Source organism: Herpailurus yagouaroundi, unplaced genomic scaffold (genome assembly GCF_014898765.1).
Source record: "Herpailurus yagouaroundi ecotype Mexico unplaced genomic scaffold, PumYag 141, whole genome shotgun sequence".
In the NCBI taxonomy this organism is placed as follows: domain Eukaryota; kingdom Metazoa; phylum Chordata; class Mammalia; order Carnivora; family Felidae; genus Herpailurus; species Herpailurus yagouaroundi.
Window position 1 is genome coordinate 31,530,856 of NW_024412396.1, and position 20,978 is coordinate 31,551,833.

Below are 20,978 nucleotides of genomic sequence, written 5' to 3' on the forward strand. Positions count from 1 at the left end.
CCGCCCACCAAAAGAAAGCTGCACCGCCCAGCCGGGCAGGCTGCAGTGCCGCAGGGAGCCTGCGGGAGGCGCGCGAGGCCCGGCCCGGCCCGTCCCAGCCCCGGTAGGAGGGGAGAGCGCGAGCGGGGGCGGCGCGCTCGCCGCTTCCTGTTCCGGCGCCAGGAGGAGCTGCGCGCTGTTAGTGCTGCCGCTGCTGCTGCCGCTGCCGCCACTGCCGTCAGTCAGTTCGCGCTCGGTTCTTCCGCACCCGGTTCGCTCGGACCCATCGCCGCTTGTAGACTTTACTGCGGTGTCGGATCTTGCTGGGTGAGGCTGCTTCGGCGCTAGGGGGATCATTGAGGGGAGCAAGGGAGCTCGCTCAAGCGAGAGGCGGGCGTGGTAACAGAGGTACCTCGAGTCGCCTCTTCGGGGGCTGGGAGTCAGCGTCTGCCCGCGCCATCTTCCTACGGGCTGCCGATTGCCCCCCCAAAACCCCCCAGGGAGAAGGCGTCGGAGGCAGGTCACGTCGCGCCCGACGGGTTTCTCCGCTCTTGACGTCAGGATCGGTTTGGGGGCGGGGCGGCGAGCGGGCCCGGCCCCTCCCCCACCCCTTCCCTGGCGGCGCGACCCGCTCGGAGGCCGGTTCGCTCCGGTTGATCCCGGACTCCCTTTGTTCGTTTGGTCCTAAAGGGCTCTGGGCTCTCACCTCCTGGGCCCGACCCCCACCCCGATTCATTAGTGTCTAATAAAACGGGAGAGAGAGGCCTGAATAGAGTCTTGGAGGAATCTGGCACTTGTTTAAGATTATCCGCAATGTGACAACGTTCTGGTCATTACCAAAGGACTTGATGGCAAATACATTCGATGAACACACAGGACAGAAGCCGTGAGAAGTGCTGAGTTCTGTGATACTGTTTTTTAGGATTTAGGAGCTTATGTTACGCTTGGAAGCTTGTATATAGCTAAAACCATTTCCTCTTTGAAAATCAAGAGCAGTGCTTTTACTGGATAAAATTTTTAACGTTGACGCTTCACACCATACTAACCTGCCCGAAAAAAACTTTTCGTGGCATTACTGCTAAAGAAATAGCACCCTTACACCTGATGATTGTAAAGGCCTGTCTTGAACACGAACCTTCACTACAGGCCAAGGTAGCCTTCAGAAGTCTTTGGGAAGTTCTTTGTTCGGCTGTATTCATTGGGCTGGAAGAACAGAAAATTTCCTTGGTACTGGTGTCTCTGAACCTCCCATTCAAAACTAGTTTGTCTTCAAAACTTGAGTTGGGTTGTGTATGTTAGAACGTTCTTTTCCTCTCTCCAGGAGGAACGGAGACCCATTCCTTAACTACAATCCTTGGGGCCAGTGTGTTTTGGAATTGAGAAATCTTTGGATTTTTCTCTTCAGATCTTAGAGAATAAGGTGCATAGACAAGAGATCTCACCCCCGCAAAGTCGGGGCAGCATCCCTAATTCAAATTAATATTTGTGTAGCTATAGGTGTGCTACACTTTATGGAAACTATAAATATCAAGTCCGGTTTTGCCACCAAGTAAGTTTTACGCCAAACTTGGGAATGTTTCATGCCAAACTTGGGAATGTTTCTTTTATTTTCGTAAGTTTCTGACTTGAGAAGCGCAGATAAAGGTTTGCGGACCTAGAGTAGCGAGCGTAAAAGCTAACGTTTGTTGAGTTTTCCTTGTGTGCCAGAAAGTGACCAGGAGATTTATTATGTAAGTCCCAGGGCAGGTCTGTGAGGTTGATATTATTCCTGCTTTTACCTCTGACGTTTGGAGAGGTCAAGCTGTGTAGAGCCAGCCAGTGAAGAGCTGCAGTTATATGTAGGCATTTGTAACTCTTTTAACCTGTGCTAGCTATATGCCTGTGTACGCAGGAAGAGGAGGTGGCCACCCACTATTTTTCGAGCGCTGTTATTATAGGCACTTGATTTATGAGTCCCGTTTAGTCTTTCACATCACTGGCCCGTTCTTTATAGTTGAAGAAACGGAGGGTCACTCAGGTGAGCTGAATGTGACTGAGACATTCAGACCTCTGACTAAAGGCCCTCTAAGACTTCTGTTCCTCCCCTTTCTGTATTCCAACCAGTCTGAACTGCTTACACTTCCCAGGGTGTACTCTTCAGCTTTTCCGCAGTTGGCTCTTCTCCTAGGGCCTGTCCCACCATTCCCTACACCCAGCTCTTTCTTCATTGTTCTTCCAGGCTGCAAAGGAACTGCCTCTCAGGATTCTTCCCCTGAGACTCCCTTCCTTGATTCCTTTAGGAGCTCTTTGAGGTTCTCTCGGTGCCCTGTGCTCACCTGAGGTAAGGTAGTTACTGTTTAAAGGGTAGTTCTCCACCACACTGTGAATTCCTTAAGCATTTATTCCACACAGTACTATTCACTTCCCCAAAGCCCAACAAAGTGCTTGGTATGTATGTTCCAGACAGAAGTATCCAAGGAAATGTAGAAAATATGGCTGACATAAGGACCGAGTTCCTTGAGTTGCCAAATGTAAAATAGAGTGTATCTGGTAAAAAGACCAATACTAAAAACAATGATGTATTTTAACTCAAAATTTGTATTTTCGGTATATTACTGTCATCTCCCCACATACGAAACAAATCAGTGCAAAAGTCCTGATTTTTCTTAGTTTCTTCTCATTTTTTTTTTTCAACGTTTATTTATTTTTGGGACAGAGAGAGACAGAGCATAAACGGGGGAGGGGCAGAGAGAGAGGGAGACACAGAATTGGAAACAGGCTCCAGGCTCTGAGCCATCAGCCCAGAGCCCGACACGGGGCTCGAACTCACGGACCGCGAGATCGTGACCTGGCTGAAGTCGGACGCTTAACCGACTGCGCCACCCAGGCGCCCCAAGTTTCTTCTCATTTTCATTTTACATGTCTGTAGTACTTCATAGATTATTAAATATGCTACTTTTTTTTTTAAGTTTATTCATTTATTTTGAGAGAAAGAGAATGTGAGTGGGGGAGGGTCAGAGAGAATTCCAAGCATGCTCCCTCAGCACAGAGCCTGATGTGGGGCTCAGACCCGTGAGGTGTTTGTGAAATCATGACCAGAGTCAGCAGCTTAACTGAGCCACCCCGGCACCCCTAAATATGTTACTTTTAATTATCTGTGAAGTAGTCAGGATTTAACAACTGTTTTGTGGATGATAAATGGTCTCTGGTTAAAGTTTGCCTTAGTCAAAAGACTTATTCAGAAGGATTGACGTCTAGGTTTCATAACTGTCTACTCCTATACTCTTTATCACTGCATCACAGTTTGATGGCCCTTTGAAATATTCCTTGTTGAGTAGTCACTAGTAAGTAATTTATGGAGTTCAACTTTTTATTTATTTTTTTTTTTTTTAATTTTTTTTTCAACGTTTATTTATTTTTGGGACAGAGACAGAGCATGAAGGGGGGAGGGGCAGAGAGAGAGGGAGACACAGAATCGGAAACAGGCTCCAGGCTCTGAGCCATCAGCCCAGAGCCTGACGCGGGGCTCGAACTCACGGACAGTGAGATCGTGACCTGGCTGAAGTCGGACGCTTAACCGACTGCCGCCACCCAGGCGCCCCTGGAGTTCAACTTTTTAAAACCTTGTGATTGGACTGCCATTTTACTCTAAAAGCCATGAGTTACAGAAATATTTTACTCTTCTAGTATATGTCAAAAGAAATTTTGTACTGTTTTAAAATTACTAATCTCAGGGTGCCGAGGTGGCTCAGTCAGTTAAGCATGTGACTTCGGCTCAGGTCATGATCTCATGGTTCGTGAGTTCAAGCCCTGTGTCTGGCTCTGTGCTGACAGCTCAGAGCCTGGAGCCTGCCTCATAGTCTGTGTCTCCCTCTCTCTTGGCTTCTCCCAACCCTCTCAAAAATAAATAAACATTTTTTAAAAATTTGTTTAATAAAATTATAAATCTTGGGGCCCCTATGTGACTAAGTCACTTAAGCATCCGACTCTTGAACTTAGCTCAGGTCATGATCTCACGTTTCGTGAGTTCGAGTCCCTCGCTTTCAGTGTGGAGCCTGCTTGGGATTCTTTCTCTCTCTACCGCTCTCCTGCTCATTCTCTCTCTCTCAATCTCAAGATAAACAAACCTCGAAGTAAAATAAAATTACTATTCTTGCTGCTTCGAAAATAAAATTAGTATTTTTCAGGTGATGCAATAATCCTGCCATAAAGTAGTAATGGAAAGTTTTAGAAGTAATAGCTTTAGAGTATTCCCAAAAGAGAAAGAATGGAAATCTTTCTTTTTTTTTTTTTTTAATTTTTTTTTTTTTTTTCTCAACGCTTTATTTATTTTTGGGACAGAGAGAGACAGAGCATGAACGGGGGAGGGGCAGAGAGAGAGGGAGACACAGAATCGGAAACAGGCTCCAGGCTCTGAGCCATCAGCCCAGAGCCCGACGCGGGGCTCGAACTCACGGACCGCGAGATCGTGACCTGGCTGAAGTCGGACGCTTAACCGACTGCGCCACCCAGGCGCCCCTGGAAATCTTTCTTGATTATAAACTTTTGGGGAGGAGTATGAGGGCCACTTCAAAGTTACATTGGCCTCATCTTAATAATTAGCATAATCCAGATATTTGGGAATAGATTTTTAGAAAATCTAGATTTTTAAAAATGATGTAACTCTTCTCACATTCAAACACTAATGTGCAACTCTATTTCTTACCTTTTTACAATGAAAGTATTCTCAAAAGAGTAAATTAGGATGTTTCCCATTAATATGAACACTGCAGGGGAGCCTGAGTCGCTTAGTCAGTTGATTCTGACTCTTGGTTTTGGCTCAGGTCATGAACTCACAGGTCATGGGTTTGAGTCCCTCATTGGGCTTCGTTACTTTAATCATAAGATTTGAGAACCTACAGGATGCCTGGGTGGCTCAGTTGGTTGAGCCTCTGACTCTGGATTTTTTTTCTGATCCTGATCCCAGGGTCTTGGATCAAGCCCATGTTGGGCTCCACATGGATCCTCTCTCTCTTACATATAAGAATATAAGATTCTTATATGTATTCTCTAAAAATATACATACATATATAAAGATTTTTGGAGCGCCTGAGTAGCTCAGTTGGTTAAACTTCCAACTCTTAATTTCGGTTCAGGTCATGATCTCACGGTTCATGGGTTCGAGCCCCACGTCAGCTCTGCGCTGGCAGGGCAGAGCCTGTTTGGGATTTTCCCTCTCCCTCTTTTTCTGCCCTTTCCCTGCTTGTGTGCACTTAACTCTCTCTCAAAATAAATAAACATTAAAAAAATAGTTTTTAAAGCTTAATAATTAAAAAAAAAAAAAAAAGATTCCCGTACCTCCTTTATCTTCCAGGGTTTAATTTTTAACTTCAAATTTGGAAAGCCAGAGTTGCTGGGAAAGGAGTAATTCTGAAGACCCATATAGCAAGACCACATGAAAATGAGTGGATTGGGGCGCCTGGGTGGCGCAGTCGGTTAAGCGTCCGACTTCAGCCAGGTCACGATCTCGCGGTCCGTGAGTTCGAGCCCCGCGTCAGGCTCTGGGCTGATGGCTCGGAGCCTGGAGCCTGTTTCCGATTCTGTGTCTCCCTCTCTCTCTGCCCCTCGCCCGTTCATGCTCTGTCTCTCTCTGTCCCAAAAATAAATAAAAAACGTTGAAAAAAAAATGTAAAAAAAAAAAAGAAAATGAGTGGATTGCTTTGTTCCCCTCTCCAGAATTAATGTGATGTGAACTTTGATACAGAACCATTTTGTTTCAGAAAGGCTCATCCTATTTAAAAAGTGTGTTAGTCTTATATAGACTAAACTTTTCATGCAATGAAAAGTTTCTTCAGGTGTTAGTCCTAAGAATTTACTATTGTGTGATGTGCTGTTTTAGTATAAAACAAACCTTAACATGGGAGTGAATGGATAATTGTATTTGCTCTACGTTTAAGATGTGTTTTTTGACATTCTGGATAAATAGCAAGGTTATAGCAGTTCTGACTAGGCTTCATATTCTTTTTATCATTCCTCACAACTAATAATACTAAAAAACAAAACTCTCAGAATGCAAGGATGGCTCAATATTAAGCAATTTTTATATGTAATTAACTAAGTTGATGGCTTAAAGGAGAAAAACTGAGATCAACTCATTAGATGTCAAAAAGATCTGAGGAAATGCAGTGTCTTCCCTAAATGTTTTTTTCTCTAGCAAAATGGAAATAAATAAATCTAGCAACATAGGCATAGACTTCTTTAATTTTTTCAAATCTCAAACTAAAATTGGGCATTTTAGTTAAACATTAGAGGCGTTTTGAGAAGAGTTGGGAACAAGAAGACCACTGTGCTCACTATCACTATTTAACATTTCATTGTGAAGTTTAGCTAACACAAAGGAGAAAAGAAGTTAGTTTGGAAAGACAATGTAAAATTATTCTTTTGCAAATGGCATAATTCTTTACCTGAAATCCCAGAGAATCAGCCGAGTCAGGAATAAAATAATTTAGTAATATCACCACTTACGAAATTAATACACTAAAATGTAAAAAGTCTTAAATAGGGGCGCCTGGCTGCCTCAGTAAAGCATGCAACTTTTGATACTGGAGGTGTGAGTTTGAGCCCTACATTAATAAAAAAAATAAAAACAAAAAAACAAGCTTAAAAAACTATTGACAAATGACAATGATGGGAACTAGGAAGACATACCTTGTTCTTGAATGAAAAGTTTTGATGTTTTGAATATATTGCATGTTCCCTATATTAATCTGTAAATTTAATGCGATTCCAACCAAAACAGCAGCGAATTCTTCTTACTTATTTTTCTAAATGATCTGGAAAAAATAAACAATATTCAGGAAAATCTGGGGTGGGGAGTGAACAGTAACAATAGGTCAACTTACATTAAAAATTTGTTAAAAATATAAAGGTACTGAAATTAAGATGGAATATTATGGTGCAGATCAGTAGAAAATATCAGATTTCACATTATCTGTGGGAAATAATGGAGGCTCTATAGCCTAGTGGTTAAAAGCCTTGGCTCTGGAATCAGACTGTACTGGAGTTTGAACCCCTTTCTACCTGCCACTAGCTCTGTACCTTTAAGCAAGTTAACTTGATGAGCTTCCTTTTCTGAAGCTGTAAACTGGGCAAAAGAATTTTGCATCTATTCAATGAGATCACCTATGTAAAACACTTTTAGCAGAGTGCCTATTCATGGTAAACACTGTGTAGGTATTTGTTGTTAGGAAGTATTTGTTGCTCATAGTGGCAGTAGAATGTATTAGGGGTAGCTGTCATATCCATTGAGAAGAGATAGATTATACGGCAATTATTACTTGAAAGAAAAAAAGATTAAAAAAAAATTTTTTTTAAATATGAAATTTATTGTCAAATTGGTTTCCATACAACACCCAGTGCTCATTCCAACAGGTACCCTCCTCAATACCCATCACCCACCCTCCCCTCCCTCCCACCACCCATCAAACCTCAGTTTGTTCTCAGTTTTTAAGAGTCTCTTCTGTTTTGGCTCCCTCCCTCTCTAACCTCTTTTTTTTTCTTCTCACCTCCATGGTCTTCTCTTAAGTTTCTCAGGATCCACATAAGAGTGAAAACATATGGTATCTGTCTTTCTCTGTATGACTTATTTCACTTAACTCCATCTACGTTGCTACAAAAGGCCATATTTCATTCTTTCTCATTGCCATGTAGTATTCCACTGTGTATATAAACCACGATTTCCTTATCCATTCATCCGTTGATGGACATTTAGGCTCAGAAAAAAAGATTTTAAATGAAACCATATTACTACTGTTACGAAGCATAGGTGAATTTTTTGTCTCACGTTTCAGAGCTAATTTCCTTACAGTTTAACAAAGCGTTAAAAAGATTTACTACTAAGTTGTAAAATTATCAAAGGCAAAAAGAGTACATACTATCTTACTCTGTTCATTGTGAAGTTAAAGAATAGGCAAAAACTAAGAAAATGATTGCTGAGTGGGAGGAGTTGATTGGAAAGTTAGCATGAGTAAATCTGTAGTGAAGGAAAATGTCTGTATCTTTCTTGGTTAATGGGGCATGTATAGTTGTCAGCTTGTTGACCTGAACACCTCACATCCCATGCATTTTATTGGGTATTAATTGTACTTCCCTTTTAGAAATTGACAAAAGTGGCCCAAGGACATGAGCAAATTCACAAAATAAATTTATTCTGATTTGGGCATGAAATTTAAAAGCAGCTCTACTTTCCACGTAATTTTAAAGATGTAAGTCGAAACAACAAGGTGGCAGTTATTAACCTGCCATAATTAAAAACTGTTTACAATTTAAAAAATATCCAGGGTGCCTCAGTGGCTCAGTTGGTTGCACGTCCAACTTCGACTCAAGTCATGATCTTGCAGTTTGTGAGTTCGAGCCTTGCGTCGGGCTCTGTGCTGAGAGCTCAGAGCCTGGAGCTTACTTCGGATTCTGTGTCTCCCCCTCTCTCTGCCCCTCCCATGCTCATGCTCTGTCTCTCTGTCTCTCAATAATAAATAAATGTTAAAAAAAATTTTTTTTTAAATATCCAGTGGTGAAGAGAAGCTTAAAAAGATAGTGTAAATTTGCAAAGGACTCTAAAGTGTCATGACCTTTATAGAAGATGGATTTTAGATAGCCTTACCTGCTGACTATAAATTTCACTTCTAGTACTTTTTCCTGGTGACAGATTCACAAGGATATGTGTTCAGAAGTGTTCACTGTATCATCGTTTTAAGCCGCTCAAAATGCAAATGACCTAAACCACCACCAAAATGAGAGTGCAGATCACTTTTTTATATTGGGGATCACTTTTATATGACGTGCAGCCAGTAAACAGGGATGACATTTGTAAAACCACATGAAGTGCTATGGAAGTTTTCCCTATTAAAAAAAAAAAAAGAAAAAAGACATTATATACATGATTAAGTAAAAGTGGTATATGCAGAGAAAGTTCCTCACAGGATATACAAGAAGTGGTAAGCACTGGTTTTGAAGTATTCTTTTTTTCTTTCTTTCTTTTCTTTAGGAAAATGTCTGATGAATTTTCGGTAAGTTGATACATTTATCCTTCATAAGGTTTTTGACTGTTGAAAAAATGACATAGTTCTAACTATGGGCCTCAAGTCTTTTAATTTGAAAGAGATGCTTTGTGTGATTCTTGCTGGGGGCAGGAAGCACATGTGATTTTAATAGATGATTTGCCTTTATTGAGTTAGATATAATATATTTGAAAATTTGTTGTTGTATGTATTTCTTTATGAATCCTTAAATTAAAAAATTTAAGAAGTGTTGTTACTTGTGTTCTCTAGTAACTTGGCAATGTTAATAATAGCATTTATTGGATATTATATACACCAGACACTATGTTAAGGATATTACATGAACTATCTTATTTAAGCCTCGAGTTAATGCTAAAGTTTTTTGTTTGTTTTTTTTTAATGAGGAAACTAAAGCTCAGAGAGGGTATGTAACTTGTTTGCTGTAAAGCCAGGATTCAAACCCACGGTATTTTGATTTATTATATTTAGAAAATTTGATCTTCTCTAAAGAATTTGCATTGTGAAGTTGGTTTTTATATTAAATGAATTGTTTTTAAACTGAGCAGCCTGCCTTTTGAAGATGTTCTACAGGTTTATAATCCCTGATTCTGTAGCTTACTGTCCTTTATGTGTATGTAATCATGTTTGACATGGCTCATCCCTGAAGATTGATAAGACATGCCTGTTTTGTATTCCAGTTGGCAGATGCGCTACCTGAACACTCCCCTGCCAAAACCTCTGCTGTGAGCAATACGAAACCTGGCCAACCTCCTCAAGGCTGGCCAAGTTCCAACCCTTGGAATAACCCAAGTGCTCCACCTTCTGTGCCATCTGGACTCCCACCAAGTGCAACACCCTCCACTGTGCCTTTTGGACCAGCACCAACAGGAATGTATCCCTCTGTGCCTCCCACCGGACCACCTCCAGGACCCCCAGCACCCTTTCCTCCTTCTGGACCATCATGTCCCCCACCTGGTGGTCCTTATCCAGCCCCAACTGTGCCAGGCCCTGGCCCCACGGGGCCATATCCTACACCAAATATGCCCTTTCCGGAGCTTCCAAGACCATATGGTGCACCCACAGATCCAGCTGCTGCTGGTCCTTTAGGTCCATGGGGATCCATGTCTTCTGGACCTTGGGCACCAGGAATGGGTGGGCAGTATCCTACCCCTAATATGCCATATCCATCTCCAGGGCCATATCCCGCACCTCCTCCCCAAGCACCAGGGGCAGCACCACCTGTTCCGTGGGGCACTGTTCCACCAGGAGCCTGGGGACCACCAGCACCATATCCTGCCCCTGCAGGATCATATCCCACACCAGGACTCTATCCCACTCCCAACAATCCTTTTCAAGTGCCTTCAGGACCTTCTGGTGCTCCACCGATGCCTGGTGGCCCCCATGTGAGTTAAATTTATTACTTAAAATGCACTAATAGTCACATAAACACAACTGAAAGATTACTTGCCTCCAGTTTGAATAGATTAGAAAGCTTATAAAACTTTTTAAGAGAAGGGGTGTGTGTATATAAGAGTACATTTCAAGCTTGAGATAAAGCATTTAAAAGAATAAAACCTACATATTCTTGGTACTGAAATTAGGACAATTTCCCAAAGATCCCCAAAGACTTTGTAATGTAGTAAGCAATATCCTTAACATCCTTGAGGTAAACTCAGGTGCATTTCATTGGACTTCTTTTTTTTTTTTTAAACATTTCTCAATCATGTTTTATAGCCTCACCACAAAGTACAGTTCAGTAAAAACAATCTTGGTCTGACTTGATACAGAGAGCGATTTTTAGAGATCTAAGGCAGTGAATATATAACGTTGCCTGTTCTTCCTGTAACTCTCCATAGTGTTTCTCAGCCAGAGTTTTGTTAGGTCCTCGGCAGCATTGAGATCGATATTATATCACTATTCTGCATTGTCAGTTACAGGTAATGCTTCATGCTTTACTGTCAGCCAAGCCAGAGTAGTAGGGTTGACATCTTAGTTGGAGAACCTGTCTTGGGCATATGACCAAATAGAAAAGCAGCCCACTTCCTCCCGGAAGGAAGCCAAGTGAATCTTCAGAGTCCTGATTCTCATTAGGGGAAAAAAGTCAACTTACTCTTAACAAAATAATCAGATCTCCAACTAGATTAATCAAATATCCACCTCAACTGTAAAGGAAAAAGAATCTTTTTTCTTTTTTATAATTTTTTAAAGTTTATTTATGAGACACACTCACACACATGAGTGGGGGAGGGGCAGAGTGAGAGAGAAGACGCAGAATCTGAAGGAGGCTCCAGGCTCTGAGCTGTCAGCCCAGAGCCTAACACAGGGCTTAAACTCCCAAACCATGAGATCATGACCTGAGCTGAAGTCAGACTCTTAACCAACCGAGCCACCCAGGTGCCCCAGAAAAAGAGTCTTAATAAAATGCTCCCAAAACTCACTTTCATTAGTATGAATTCTTGCTATATGTATTTTCTTTAAAATTTTTTTTGCAAATTGTAGCCAAAATAAATGAGATGACTTGCTGTTTGGATTTATTAAGCAATACGTTTATTTTAAGCCACAGCAAGGAGTTGTTAAATTCCACTTACAAAATCTAGAGGTTTACTTTTTCTTTTTTCTATTGCAGTCTTACCATTAAGTTAATGGATGAAGAGAGGACGCTTTGCTTTTTGAAGTACATATGTATGCACATGAATGCATACATAAAAATTGGTGGTTTCACTGTTCTTAGAGGGCATTCATGAAAGAACAACTCTTGCACCTCTCAGAGAAGATATCTGCCTCTTGTAACTTGGATGTATAGTACATCTGATGGATACAATCAGATAAAAATGTAAAAGTAAATCATTCAAATGTGATTTTTATTTGGTTTTTATGGAACGCTAAAGTGATGAAGTATATTGAATAGCTCTTTGATACAATTTGTCTAAAACAAGTTTTTGATTTGTTTAAATTATGAAACCACACACTTAAAACTCTAAGATGATGTGGATTATTGTTAGAATCTGCAACCTCATTGGCAAATTATTTCAAATATTTTTCTATAATCACTTTTTCCCCTAAATAAACACACTTTGAAAACAATCACATTGTCATAATTTAAACAAATGATGCCTCTCAACATCTTGAGCTGCCCTGTCTACAGGATGACCAAATCTGGTCCTCTTGAGGTTGTAGTTTGGATGTACGTTTTAAAGCTATTGGTAATTATTGTCTGATGTTGAGTTCATTAGCCAGGCAGTGTTTGCTTTTATCCTTGATCTTTTAGTAAAAACTTGTCTTTCATTTTGAGTTCCACCTGATTTGCTTCATTGTTAGCCAGATGGGTCACACATGTCTAAAATCTGCCATGTATGAAAACGTTTTTCCTTTTAATGCAGGCCAACATGTGTGTAAATTATTATTAGAGAATTAGCGATCTCTGTATTACTTTGGAATAGATTTTGAGATGTCAATACTGCTTTGGAAAGAACTCAGAGAAGGAAATAATTCTCTCTGTCTTGAACCTCAAGCCAGAGGAAGCCCTGGAAATTGCTTCATAGTGACAAGTAACTTGCATTCCCACAAAACGCTCTTCTACCCAGACCCTTCCAGGAAGATGGCTCTCCCTCAGTTCTTGAAGGAGCACATCCCTTAGTTTCTCTCTGATTCGGAAAACTGGCACACTTTAGGGGTCTAGTGTAAACACGTAAAGCAGTTACGTTTCAAGAACTTCAGTCATTTAGACATGACTGTTCTCTTTGTACAAGCGTGATCAAAATGTGTGTCTTTCGGAGTCTGGTTAAGCCGGGTCATGGTCTCTTGCATAGTTTCCTGCATCTGTCTGTAAAGTGCTTAAGGCTAATTGGTCAGTTCTGTATTTGTTGACAGGTAAACAGGTAGAATTGAGTGCCATCCTTCACAACTGTCCTCTAGTTCTAACACTGAAAATAATAAGTGTAGATCTCTGCAGTTGAGTTGAAAGCAGTGTGACTGTTGCTTAAATAAGTGTAACCACCAAAATAGCCTAAGTAGTTTTTTGGCACCTTATCTTTAAATCAGATTCTTAGATTCTTAGAACTATGTTATTTGTCAGATAACATTTTGAAACTTTGAATGTATCCGTCGGGTTACTAAAATATGTTGTGAACTTCTTGACTAGTATAGGAGAGATTTATGTTAGAGCTCTTGTTTTTGCTTAGAAATGAGATATTTAGTAGTTTGTTTCTCTTATAGTTGAAATGTCAAGAATGCCAAATGCTGCCAATTTAATGGTTTGATAGCTACCTCCTTTTAAGAAAGCAAGATGGTCATCTTTGAGAACATTCAGTGTTTAAGCTCCTTTTTAAGTAGATGATAGAGTCAAGCTTTCAGAATTGAAACTGAATTGTTTAGATATTTTCAGACTGGGGAATGTCGTTAGACAGCTCTTACATAGTGGCACAAGCGGTCTTTTTTTTCTTCCCCTTGCAAGGCAATCTGCGACTATCTACAACACTGTTGGAATCTTTTGTCAAAGTAGCCTCCCATTTACAAGGCAGGAGCCTTAGGAGGTATTTTAGCTTAGGGATCGGGCAATATCCTGTCAGCTAACTGGAGGAATAAGACGGGAAAAGTGAGATAGCAAAAATCTCCTTGTGGTTATTTTGGTTGTGCTACATTGGGGTAAGTTGACAGCTCTGGCTTTAGATACAATATTTAACACTAGAGGATGATGCTTGACTGAAACAAGTGGCAGCATGTTTGGGAATCTGTCATTGCAGAGTCTGTTTATTAGAGGAGAAAATCTGCTAAAGGATTGGGAAGGACCAGGAGCCTAAGATTTGGAATTACTACCCCCAATAAGTATATACATTTGGCTAGTAACCCATACCGCCCAGTGTGGCCATGACACAACACCTTTTCTTTGCTTTTCGAGGACTTTCCAACTAGTAGTTGGGAAATTTTTTTTTAACATAAGAATGGGAATCAAAGGGACTAGAATTTACTTTTATACTCCTTTTAGCTTTTTAGAGCATTATTTCTCAACTTGGGAGAGTCTTCATTCTTGTGGGCACTCTGGGACAAAAACATATTTTTAGGTTCAGGGTAAAGTTAAAAGCAGAAGTTATTTCAGTGGAGGAATGGGGGAAAGGTTGCGAGGAAGGTTTTTTTCTTTACAGGGGAATAATGTTGCTTTCGAAACAAGTCCTAGGCTGCATCCGTTTAGGGAGGAGACCGTTTCTTAGAAAAGTTTGCCTGGTCTTTGAAGGGGATACATGGTGTGGGATATGCTGGCACTTGGACTGTCTCAGAGCAAGAACTTTAAGACAAATTTGATGGAGATCATTGAGATGTGTTGAGGAATAGTGCTTCTGGAGTTGGAATCTTAGATTTTGAAATGTCGAACCTAAAAATGACAACAAAAAATGAAAATAAAGACCTTAGGTCCTTATCACACGTGCAGTTTCTCAAGAATCAAGGCTCCTTAAATGAGTGTGTGAACTACCTTGGCTTGTCCATACTGGACTTAGCCTGACACCTTTTCATGCTTTTGAAGATGGCTGTTTACAAGTCTGACTCCACAGCCCTGTTTTGTATAAAGTAATGCATCGATTATTCAGGAGTAGACAATACATTTGTTTTAGTTACCCCAGGGCCTCCTTCTTTCTGCCTTGTTTTTAGTGTTTATTGTTTTCAGTAGAGAATAGTAAAAGGGGAGAGAAGAAAGGGGGTGACTTTTTGGCCTTGGTCTGGCACACCACTACAACAGAATATTGGCATAGAAGTCAGTTTTGCCCATAAAATTTTACCTCACAAATAATTCGCTACATACCGTACTCAAAACGTACAGCTTTTGAAACTATTGGTATAGATGAACGAAGCCCTACTCAAGTCTCCATTACAATACTGTGCCTGGTTTGCATATCAATTAGTTGCCTATACTTCTAAGTGATGAGTGCCAATGTCTTCCTTCCTCACCCTGAATAATCTAGTGCTAGACTTATAAAATGCCAGGGTTATAAACCCTGGAAATTAAAGCTAAGCACAGACCTGCAGGTGTTGGTTTTGAAAAACAAGGTTAGAATCAGATGAATCACACTGATATATGTACTATGCATAGAAAGTAAAGGGTGACTTTCAGGGAAGACTATAATTTAATCTTAAGCAATATTTAGTATTGAAGACAGACACTTTTTATTTTCAGAATTCTGCCAAGTAAAAGAAAAATTGTCAATAAAATAATCAGTATTAAAGAAATGCCATGCAAGCTTCTGGCTATAGAAAACACTGAGAACTGCATTCATTTAAGAGACACTTAAGTGTCTGATCCCGGTGCTTTGCCAGATTCCAGAGATACAGAGATGAAAGAGAATGCCTGTCCTGCAGAGGCTTACAGTCTAGGGGTGGCATTGGAAAATTCAGTAGTGCACCCATTTTTGGTTTACCTAGATAAACATTTTAATTTGCCGCTGGTGGAAATTATAGAACAGCCTTTGGACATTTTAAAGAGCAAAGTATGGTATACCTTTTTTTTTTTTTTAAGTAAGAAATTAATGTTTTTCAAGATCGTAGTGTTTGTCAGTGCAGCTATTCATGTGTGCAAAGTAACGGGACGTTTTTCCTCTTCACTTCCTCCCTGGATGAAGGCACTTAAACTGCCTGTCCCTGGTTAGCAGATACTGATTTGTTGCCATTAAGTAAACTTGACTTCTTATGCGTGCTCTATAAAAAGGTGTTTTTTTTGTATTTTTTCTTAATATTGTGATTTTTTTTAAGTTGACTTAATAATGACAAATTTAATGTATGTAACTGTCTATGCATTTTAAGTTAAACTGCCTACAATGTGATTTGAGACCTAGACATTTGTTTGTATTATGAACTGTAAGCAATCTGTTTGAAACGTTAGGTTTATCACCTGCTGCTGTATTTGTAAACAAAGACATATGTTGCTTTAAGAAGTAATTATAATTAGGAATAGTCTATGGATGTGATACTTGATATTTTTTAAGATAAACTTGTTTGCTTTTGTGTATTATACCAGAAAACTTTTTTAAAAAATGTATTTTCATGGTTTCATAGTTTTTCCATGTATCTTATTCTGCAGCCCAGTTCTGGGCTTCCCTGAGAAGTCCTTAGTCTAATTAACTGCAAAATTGTTGTCAGAAAGAAAGAAAGAAAGAAAGAGGGAGAGGGAGGGAGGAAGGGAGGAAGGAAGGAAGGAAGGAAGGAAGGAAGGGTCTGAGACGCTCCTCTGTGTGTGACCTGCATTCACGAAGGCATTTAAATAGGCTGCCTGGGAACAACCCTCCACAAACCCACTTTCAGCAACATGGTGTCCATTGTGTGGGTTTCTTCTTCTCCCTTCAAGGCTGTGTCATTCTTTGTAACCAGGTTATCTGTATAATCAGACTTTCTCTGCCCCAGCTGCTACCACCCCCACTTTCTTTTATGAAAGATTGTTCTATTCTTGTCATAACTACTGTGCCTGTGGTGAGGGCCACATTAATAAACTTGGTACAGTTCACCATTCCCTTTCCACAGGGGGGTTTGTTAGCCTGCCTTGAACCCCAGTGTGGTTGGGGCTATAAACGAGTCACTTGTACTATATTATGCTTTTGAAAGAGCCTTCTGCTTTTTGCCTTATAATTGGACACCGTGCAACTGTAAATTTTTTTAAGTTGCATTTGATGTCTTACTTCCTATCTCCTAAAGGTGGGCTAGGGTTCCTTCCATCATGAGATGATAGTGTTTCAGCCAACACCTTCCCTGGGGACCTGACCCAAGCAGGTTCTCTTTTTACCACCATATTAAAACTTAGCACCAATCCTTTTGCAGCAGATTTCTAAAGCAAAATAGAATCCTATTCGCTTACTTATTTTCAGTAAGAGAATGCAATACACAATTCTAATACAAGAAGAGAATTTGGGCCATCCCTCAGTTTGTTCCTATGGCATGTAAACATGATTTTCCTCGTGTGGGCATTGAACAGTTCCATTTTCACTCTTATTTTGTGGTGCCCTGCGCTTCCAGGGATGAGGAGAAGGTAGAGCTTAGTCCCTCCCTACTCTGTGCTTTCACTAAAGCAATTCCACTCTTCCACTTTATCATTTTACTTATTGTATTAGCTTGGGCTGCCATAACAAAACATCACAGATTGGGTGGCTTAGCCAACAGAGATTTATTTCTCAAAGTTCTAGAGGACAGGAAGTCCTCCCATCAAGGTGCTGGTCCTGCTCATTTCCCAGTAAGGACTCTGTGGCTTGTAGATGGCCGTCTTCTCACTGTGTCCTCATAGTGGAGAGAGAAGAAGCAAGCTCTGTTGTCTCTTACAAGGACACTAATCCCATCTGGGCACCCTACCCTTGTAACCTCATCTAAATGAATTACTCCCAAAGGCTCCATCCTCGAGTACCATCACATCCAGGGTTAGGACTTTGATGTGAATTTGGGGGGACACAAGTTGGTTCATAGCACTTACAGATAAGTTGCTTGGGGGAACAGATGTTTTGCTGCTTTTAAATTTCAGAAATGGTTGTAGATGATGGTTTCTTTGATGAGGTTTGCTGAAATCACAATCCTAGATTCACAAGTATAATAGAATCTCACGGGGCGCCTGGGTGGCGCAGTCGGTTAAGCGTCCGACTTCAGCCAGGTCACGATCTCGCGGTCCGTGAGTTCCAGCCCCGCGTCGGGCTCTGGGCTGATGGCTCAGAGCCTGGAGCCTGTTTCCGATTCTGTGTCTCCCTCTCTCTCTGCCTCTCCCCCGTTCATGCTCTGTCTCTCTCTGTCCCAAAAATAAATAAACGTTGAAAAAAAAAAAAAAAAAGAATCTCAGGCCACCTAGAATCTAAGCTATGCTTACGAGTGTTAGTATCATCTAAGAGGAAATGTAACACTTTGGTCAGTTTTTGCTGTGGTCCTTATTTTATGTTAAGCCTCTTTTTTAAACCACCATTTAGACCAGCAATCCTTAAAGTTAGGTAGATTAAAAAGAATCCATTTTTAGAGATACGGAAACCTTAAAAAGGTTATTTAAGTAAATTCCCAAAGTCATAGTAATAATGGATGGCGCCAACTCTGTCACCAGGGCTTAGGGTTTGTCTACTTTTTGTTCAGGCATCCAGTACCCTTTTTATGCAGTTGCTTGCTTACCAGTCTAGACCATTGCCTTTTCTCTTCCACTTGTTCTTGTTCCCTTAAGCTGCCACTGGTAGGTTCCAAAGCTGTGGGAAAACTCCCAAAATAACTGGTTAACTTTTTAGACAGATCAAGTTAAATAGAGCTTCATATATTGTCCTACTTAATGGCTTCGTTTGCTGGGGGCTAATGATAGCTTCTATGCACATTTTACATACGTTAGCTCATTTGATTCTTAACACCTCTGCTTTTGAGATAATACACAATCTAGGAGGAGACAAAAACAAGTAGTTGACACTACTAAACATTTTATGTGCACTATCTCAGTTAAGCCTCCCAGCAAACCTCTAAGACAAGGACAGTTCTCATCCCCATTTTATAGATGATGCAACTAAGGCTAAGAGGTTATAGAGATCACACAGTTCCTATGTAAAGAACTGAGATTAGAATCCTAGGTGTGACTGATAGCAAAGCTTTTCATGTATACCACTGTACTACAGAATGCTGCTACTAAGAACATCTTACATGTGCCTATCCTGGTTGCTTTAGTGCTGTAGTTCTGCTTCCAAAATTGTATACCTAGAAAGTCCAATCCATCTAACATTGAACATTACGCAGCTGGCCTTTTACACGTTTTATGTCAACTGAATCAGTTTCATTGGATATTCACAAAGAGCTAGGGTTTGTGTTTGAAATGCATTTTTTTTTTTAATTTTTTTTTTCCAAGAAGAAAGAGGAGGAGGAGGAAGGGGGGGCGGGTGGAGGAGGAGGAAAAGAGCTCTTAAATGTTCTCCTTAAAAACAAGGAAGAGGGATGGACAACCTATGGATGATTTTTTTCAACGTTTTTTTGTTTTTGTTTTTGTTTTGTTTTTTTTATTTATTTTTGGGACAGAGAGACAGAGCATGAACGGGGGAGGGGCAGAGAGAGGGAGACACAGACTCGGAAACAGGCTCCAGGCTCTGAGCCATCAGCCCAGAGCCCGACGCGGGGCTCGAACTCACGGACCGCGAGATCGTGACCTGGCTGAAGTTGGACGCCCAACCGACTGCGCCACCCAGGCGCCCCTGAAATGCATATTCTTATAGTTGATGGATAAGCACAATTCTTAAACTACTTAGAACTTAGTTATATCTTCATCAACAAAGGCAAATTATGTTCAAAGGCGTAGCAGTTAAGAGTAGGTTTAAGATCTGGATATAAAGTTGTTAACGAAAGGTAATGGGTGATCAAACCCCTAGTTGCAGTCCTACCAATTATTGAGCACACTGGGTATCTAGCTGCCCCTCGGTGAGAAAGGCTTGGACAAGGCTGTCAGAGTGGCCGAGACAGAAGAGGTCTCTGTTAGCAGTGGAGGAACAGCCAAGATGTACAGGAGAACTGTACAGAGGGTGGGAGAGTCCAAGGAAGGTTCTGCCAAGTATGGCTTGACAGTTCTTTTTTTAAACTTGCTAGTACAGGACATGCTAAGTTAAAACATCTGAACTGTTGCCTAGTTACTGCAACACACAAAAATCCCAAGGACTAAACTTAATGAATACCTGGATCCCTTCTTGAATGCCCAAAGAAATCTCTACCAAAAAAAGACCCAACTACATGACTAATGATTAGGAAGAACTAGCACCCACGCTTTTTGTAGAAGTGGGATGAAGAGGATTAATGTGAACTCTACAAACTTCACCAGATTTCTTATCTGAAAAGTAGTAATAAGTCTCCACCTCTGGTGAATCTGCAATAGAAATCTGATCAAATTCTAGAAGGCATCCATTCATGGTTCAGTGAACAGCACAACTGCTGGGGACTCCAGGGAACAGAGTTTTTAGCTTTGAGCTCAGCTCAGCAGTGCGATTTGCTGCAATTGACTAGCTTCCTGTGCTCACTCACTTACCTTACGATAAAACAGATCAGAATGCTCAAAGTATCCGAAGTACACAAGGGGGAAAATGGAACACTCTTCCCTCTAGCCAAAGGGATGTATTTGGTGCATTAGCATAACTAAAAGATTACACCTCTAGTATATAATACCTATATTAATATTCCTCTTTCAAATTAGGTTGTCCTAGAGCGCCTGAGTGGCTTAATTAAGTGTCTGACTCTTGATTTTGGCTCAGGTCATGATCTCATGGTTTGTGAGGTCACCCCCTGTGTCTTCTTGGGATTCTCTCTTCGTTTCTGCCTCTCCCCCCACTCTCTTGCTCTCTCTCTCAAAATAAACTTAAAAAATTAGATTATCATGCTTGGGGCCTAAAAGCTACATAATGTGATAAAACATTTATTGAACACCAAGGTTGTACTATAAGTGTTCATACATCTCAGTTTGCCTGGAACAATTTTGGTTTATGTTGTCCAGGTGTAATTATTAATAGCACCCTCCTTGTATTCTCAAGTGTCCTGGTTTTGAGGATAAATGATTATATGGCTATCCTAACTATAACAAAAAAGAATGCAAGTGAAGATTTTCTGTATGTTTCCTGAGGTATAAAAATTCATCCTGGGGTGCCTGGATGGCTCAGTTGGTTAAGCATCTGACTCTTAATCTCAGCTCAGGTCTTGATCTCAGGGCTGTGAATTCAAGCCCCATGTTGGGCTCCATGCTGGGCGTGAAGCCTACTTAAATAAAAAAACACCTCATCCTAAAGAACATGGTTCACATATCAATTAGGCTGCCACTTAATACAGCATCTTTTCTTTTTTTCAATGTTTATTCATTTTTGAGAGACAGAGGGTGTGAGCAGGGGAGGGGCAGAGGGAGACAATCTGAAGTAGGCTCTAGGCTCTGAGCTGTCAGCGTAGCCCCATGCGGGGCTCAAACCCATGAACTGTGAGATCATGACCTAAGCCAAAGTCAGATGCTTAACCAACTGAACCACACAGGCACCCATATAC

At 40.8% G+C, this 20,978-nt stretch overlaps 1 protein-coding gene and 2 long non-coding RNA genes across 5 annotated transcripts in view; 1 reads left to right on the plus strand and 2 right to left on the minus strand.

Annotated features, from left to right (window-relative positions):
• The window catches only part of LOC121031798 (uncharacterized), a 77,741-nt gene that overhangs the window by 7,360 nt on the left and 49,403 nt on the right, over window positions 1-20,978 (minus strand). For both annotated transcript variants that reach the window (XR_005790891.1, XR_005790892.1), the window contains exons 3-4: window positions 8,597-8,835; window positions 6,646-6,770 (exon numbers count right to left, since the gene is read on the minus strand). This is a non-coding gene — a long non-coding RNA (uncharacterized LOC121031798). The remainder of the gene's footprint in view (window positions 1-6,645; window positions 6,771-8,596; window positions 8,836-20,978) is intronic.
• Window positions 218-15,990, plus strand: MAPK1IP1L (mitogen-activated protein kinase 1 interacting protein 1 like). 2 transcript variants are annotated; one of them, XM_040477209.1, is made up of 4 exons: window positions 218-306; window positions 8,981-9,002; window positions 9,692-10,396; window positions 11,620-15,990. In XM_040477209.1, the coding sequence occupies exons 2-4, from the start codon at window positions 8,985-8,987 to the stop codon at window positions 11,629-11,631; spliced, it is 735 nt and encodes a 244-aa protein (XP_040333143.1). In that variant the 5' UTR covers window positions 218-306; window positions 8,981-8,984; the 3' UTR covers window positions 11,632-15,990. The 2 variants fall into 2 exon arrangements, with proteins under 2 accessions (XP_040333143.1, XP_040333145.1); XM_040477211.1 differs by lacking the exon at window positions 218-306 and adding an exon at window positions 2,203-2,299.
• Window positions 17,110-17,552, minus strand: LOC121031799 (uncharacterized). The gene is made up of 2 exons (XR_005790893.1): window positions 17,434-17,552; window positions 17,110-17,243 (listed from the first exon to the last, which is right to left on the minus strand). It is a non-coding gene; the product is annotated as an uncharacterized LOC121031799 (long non-coding RNA).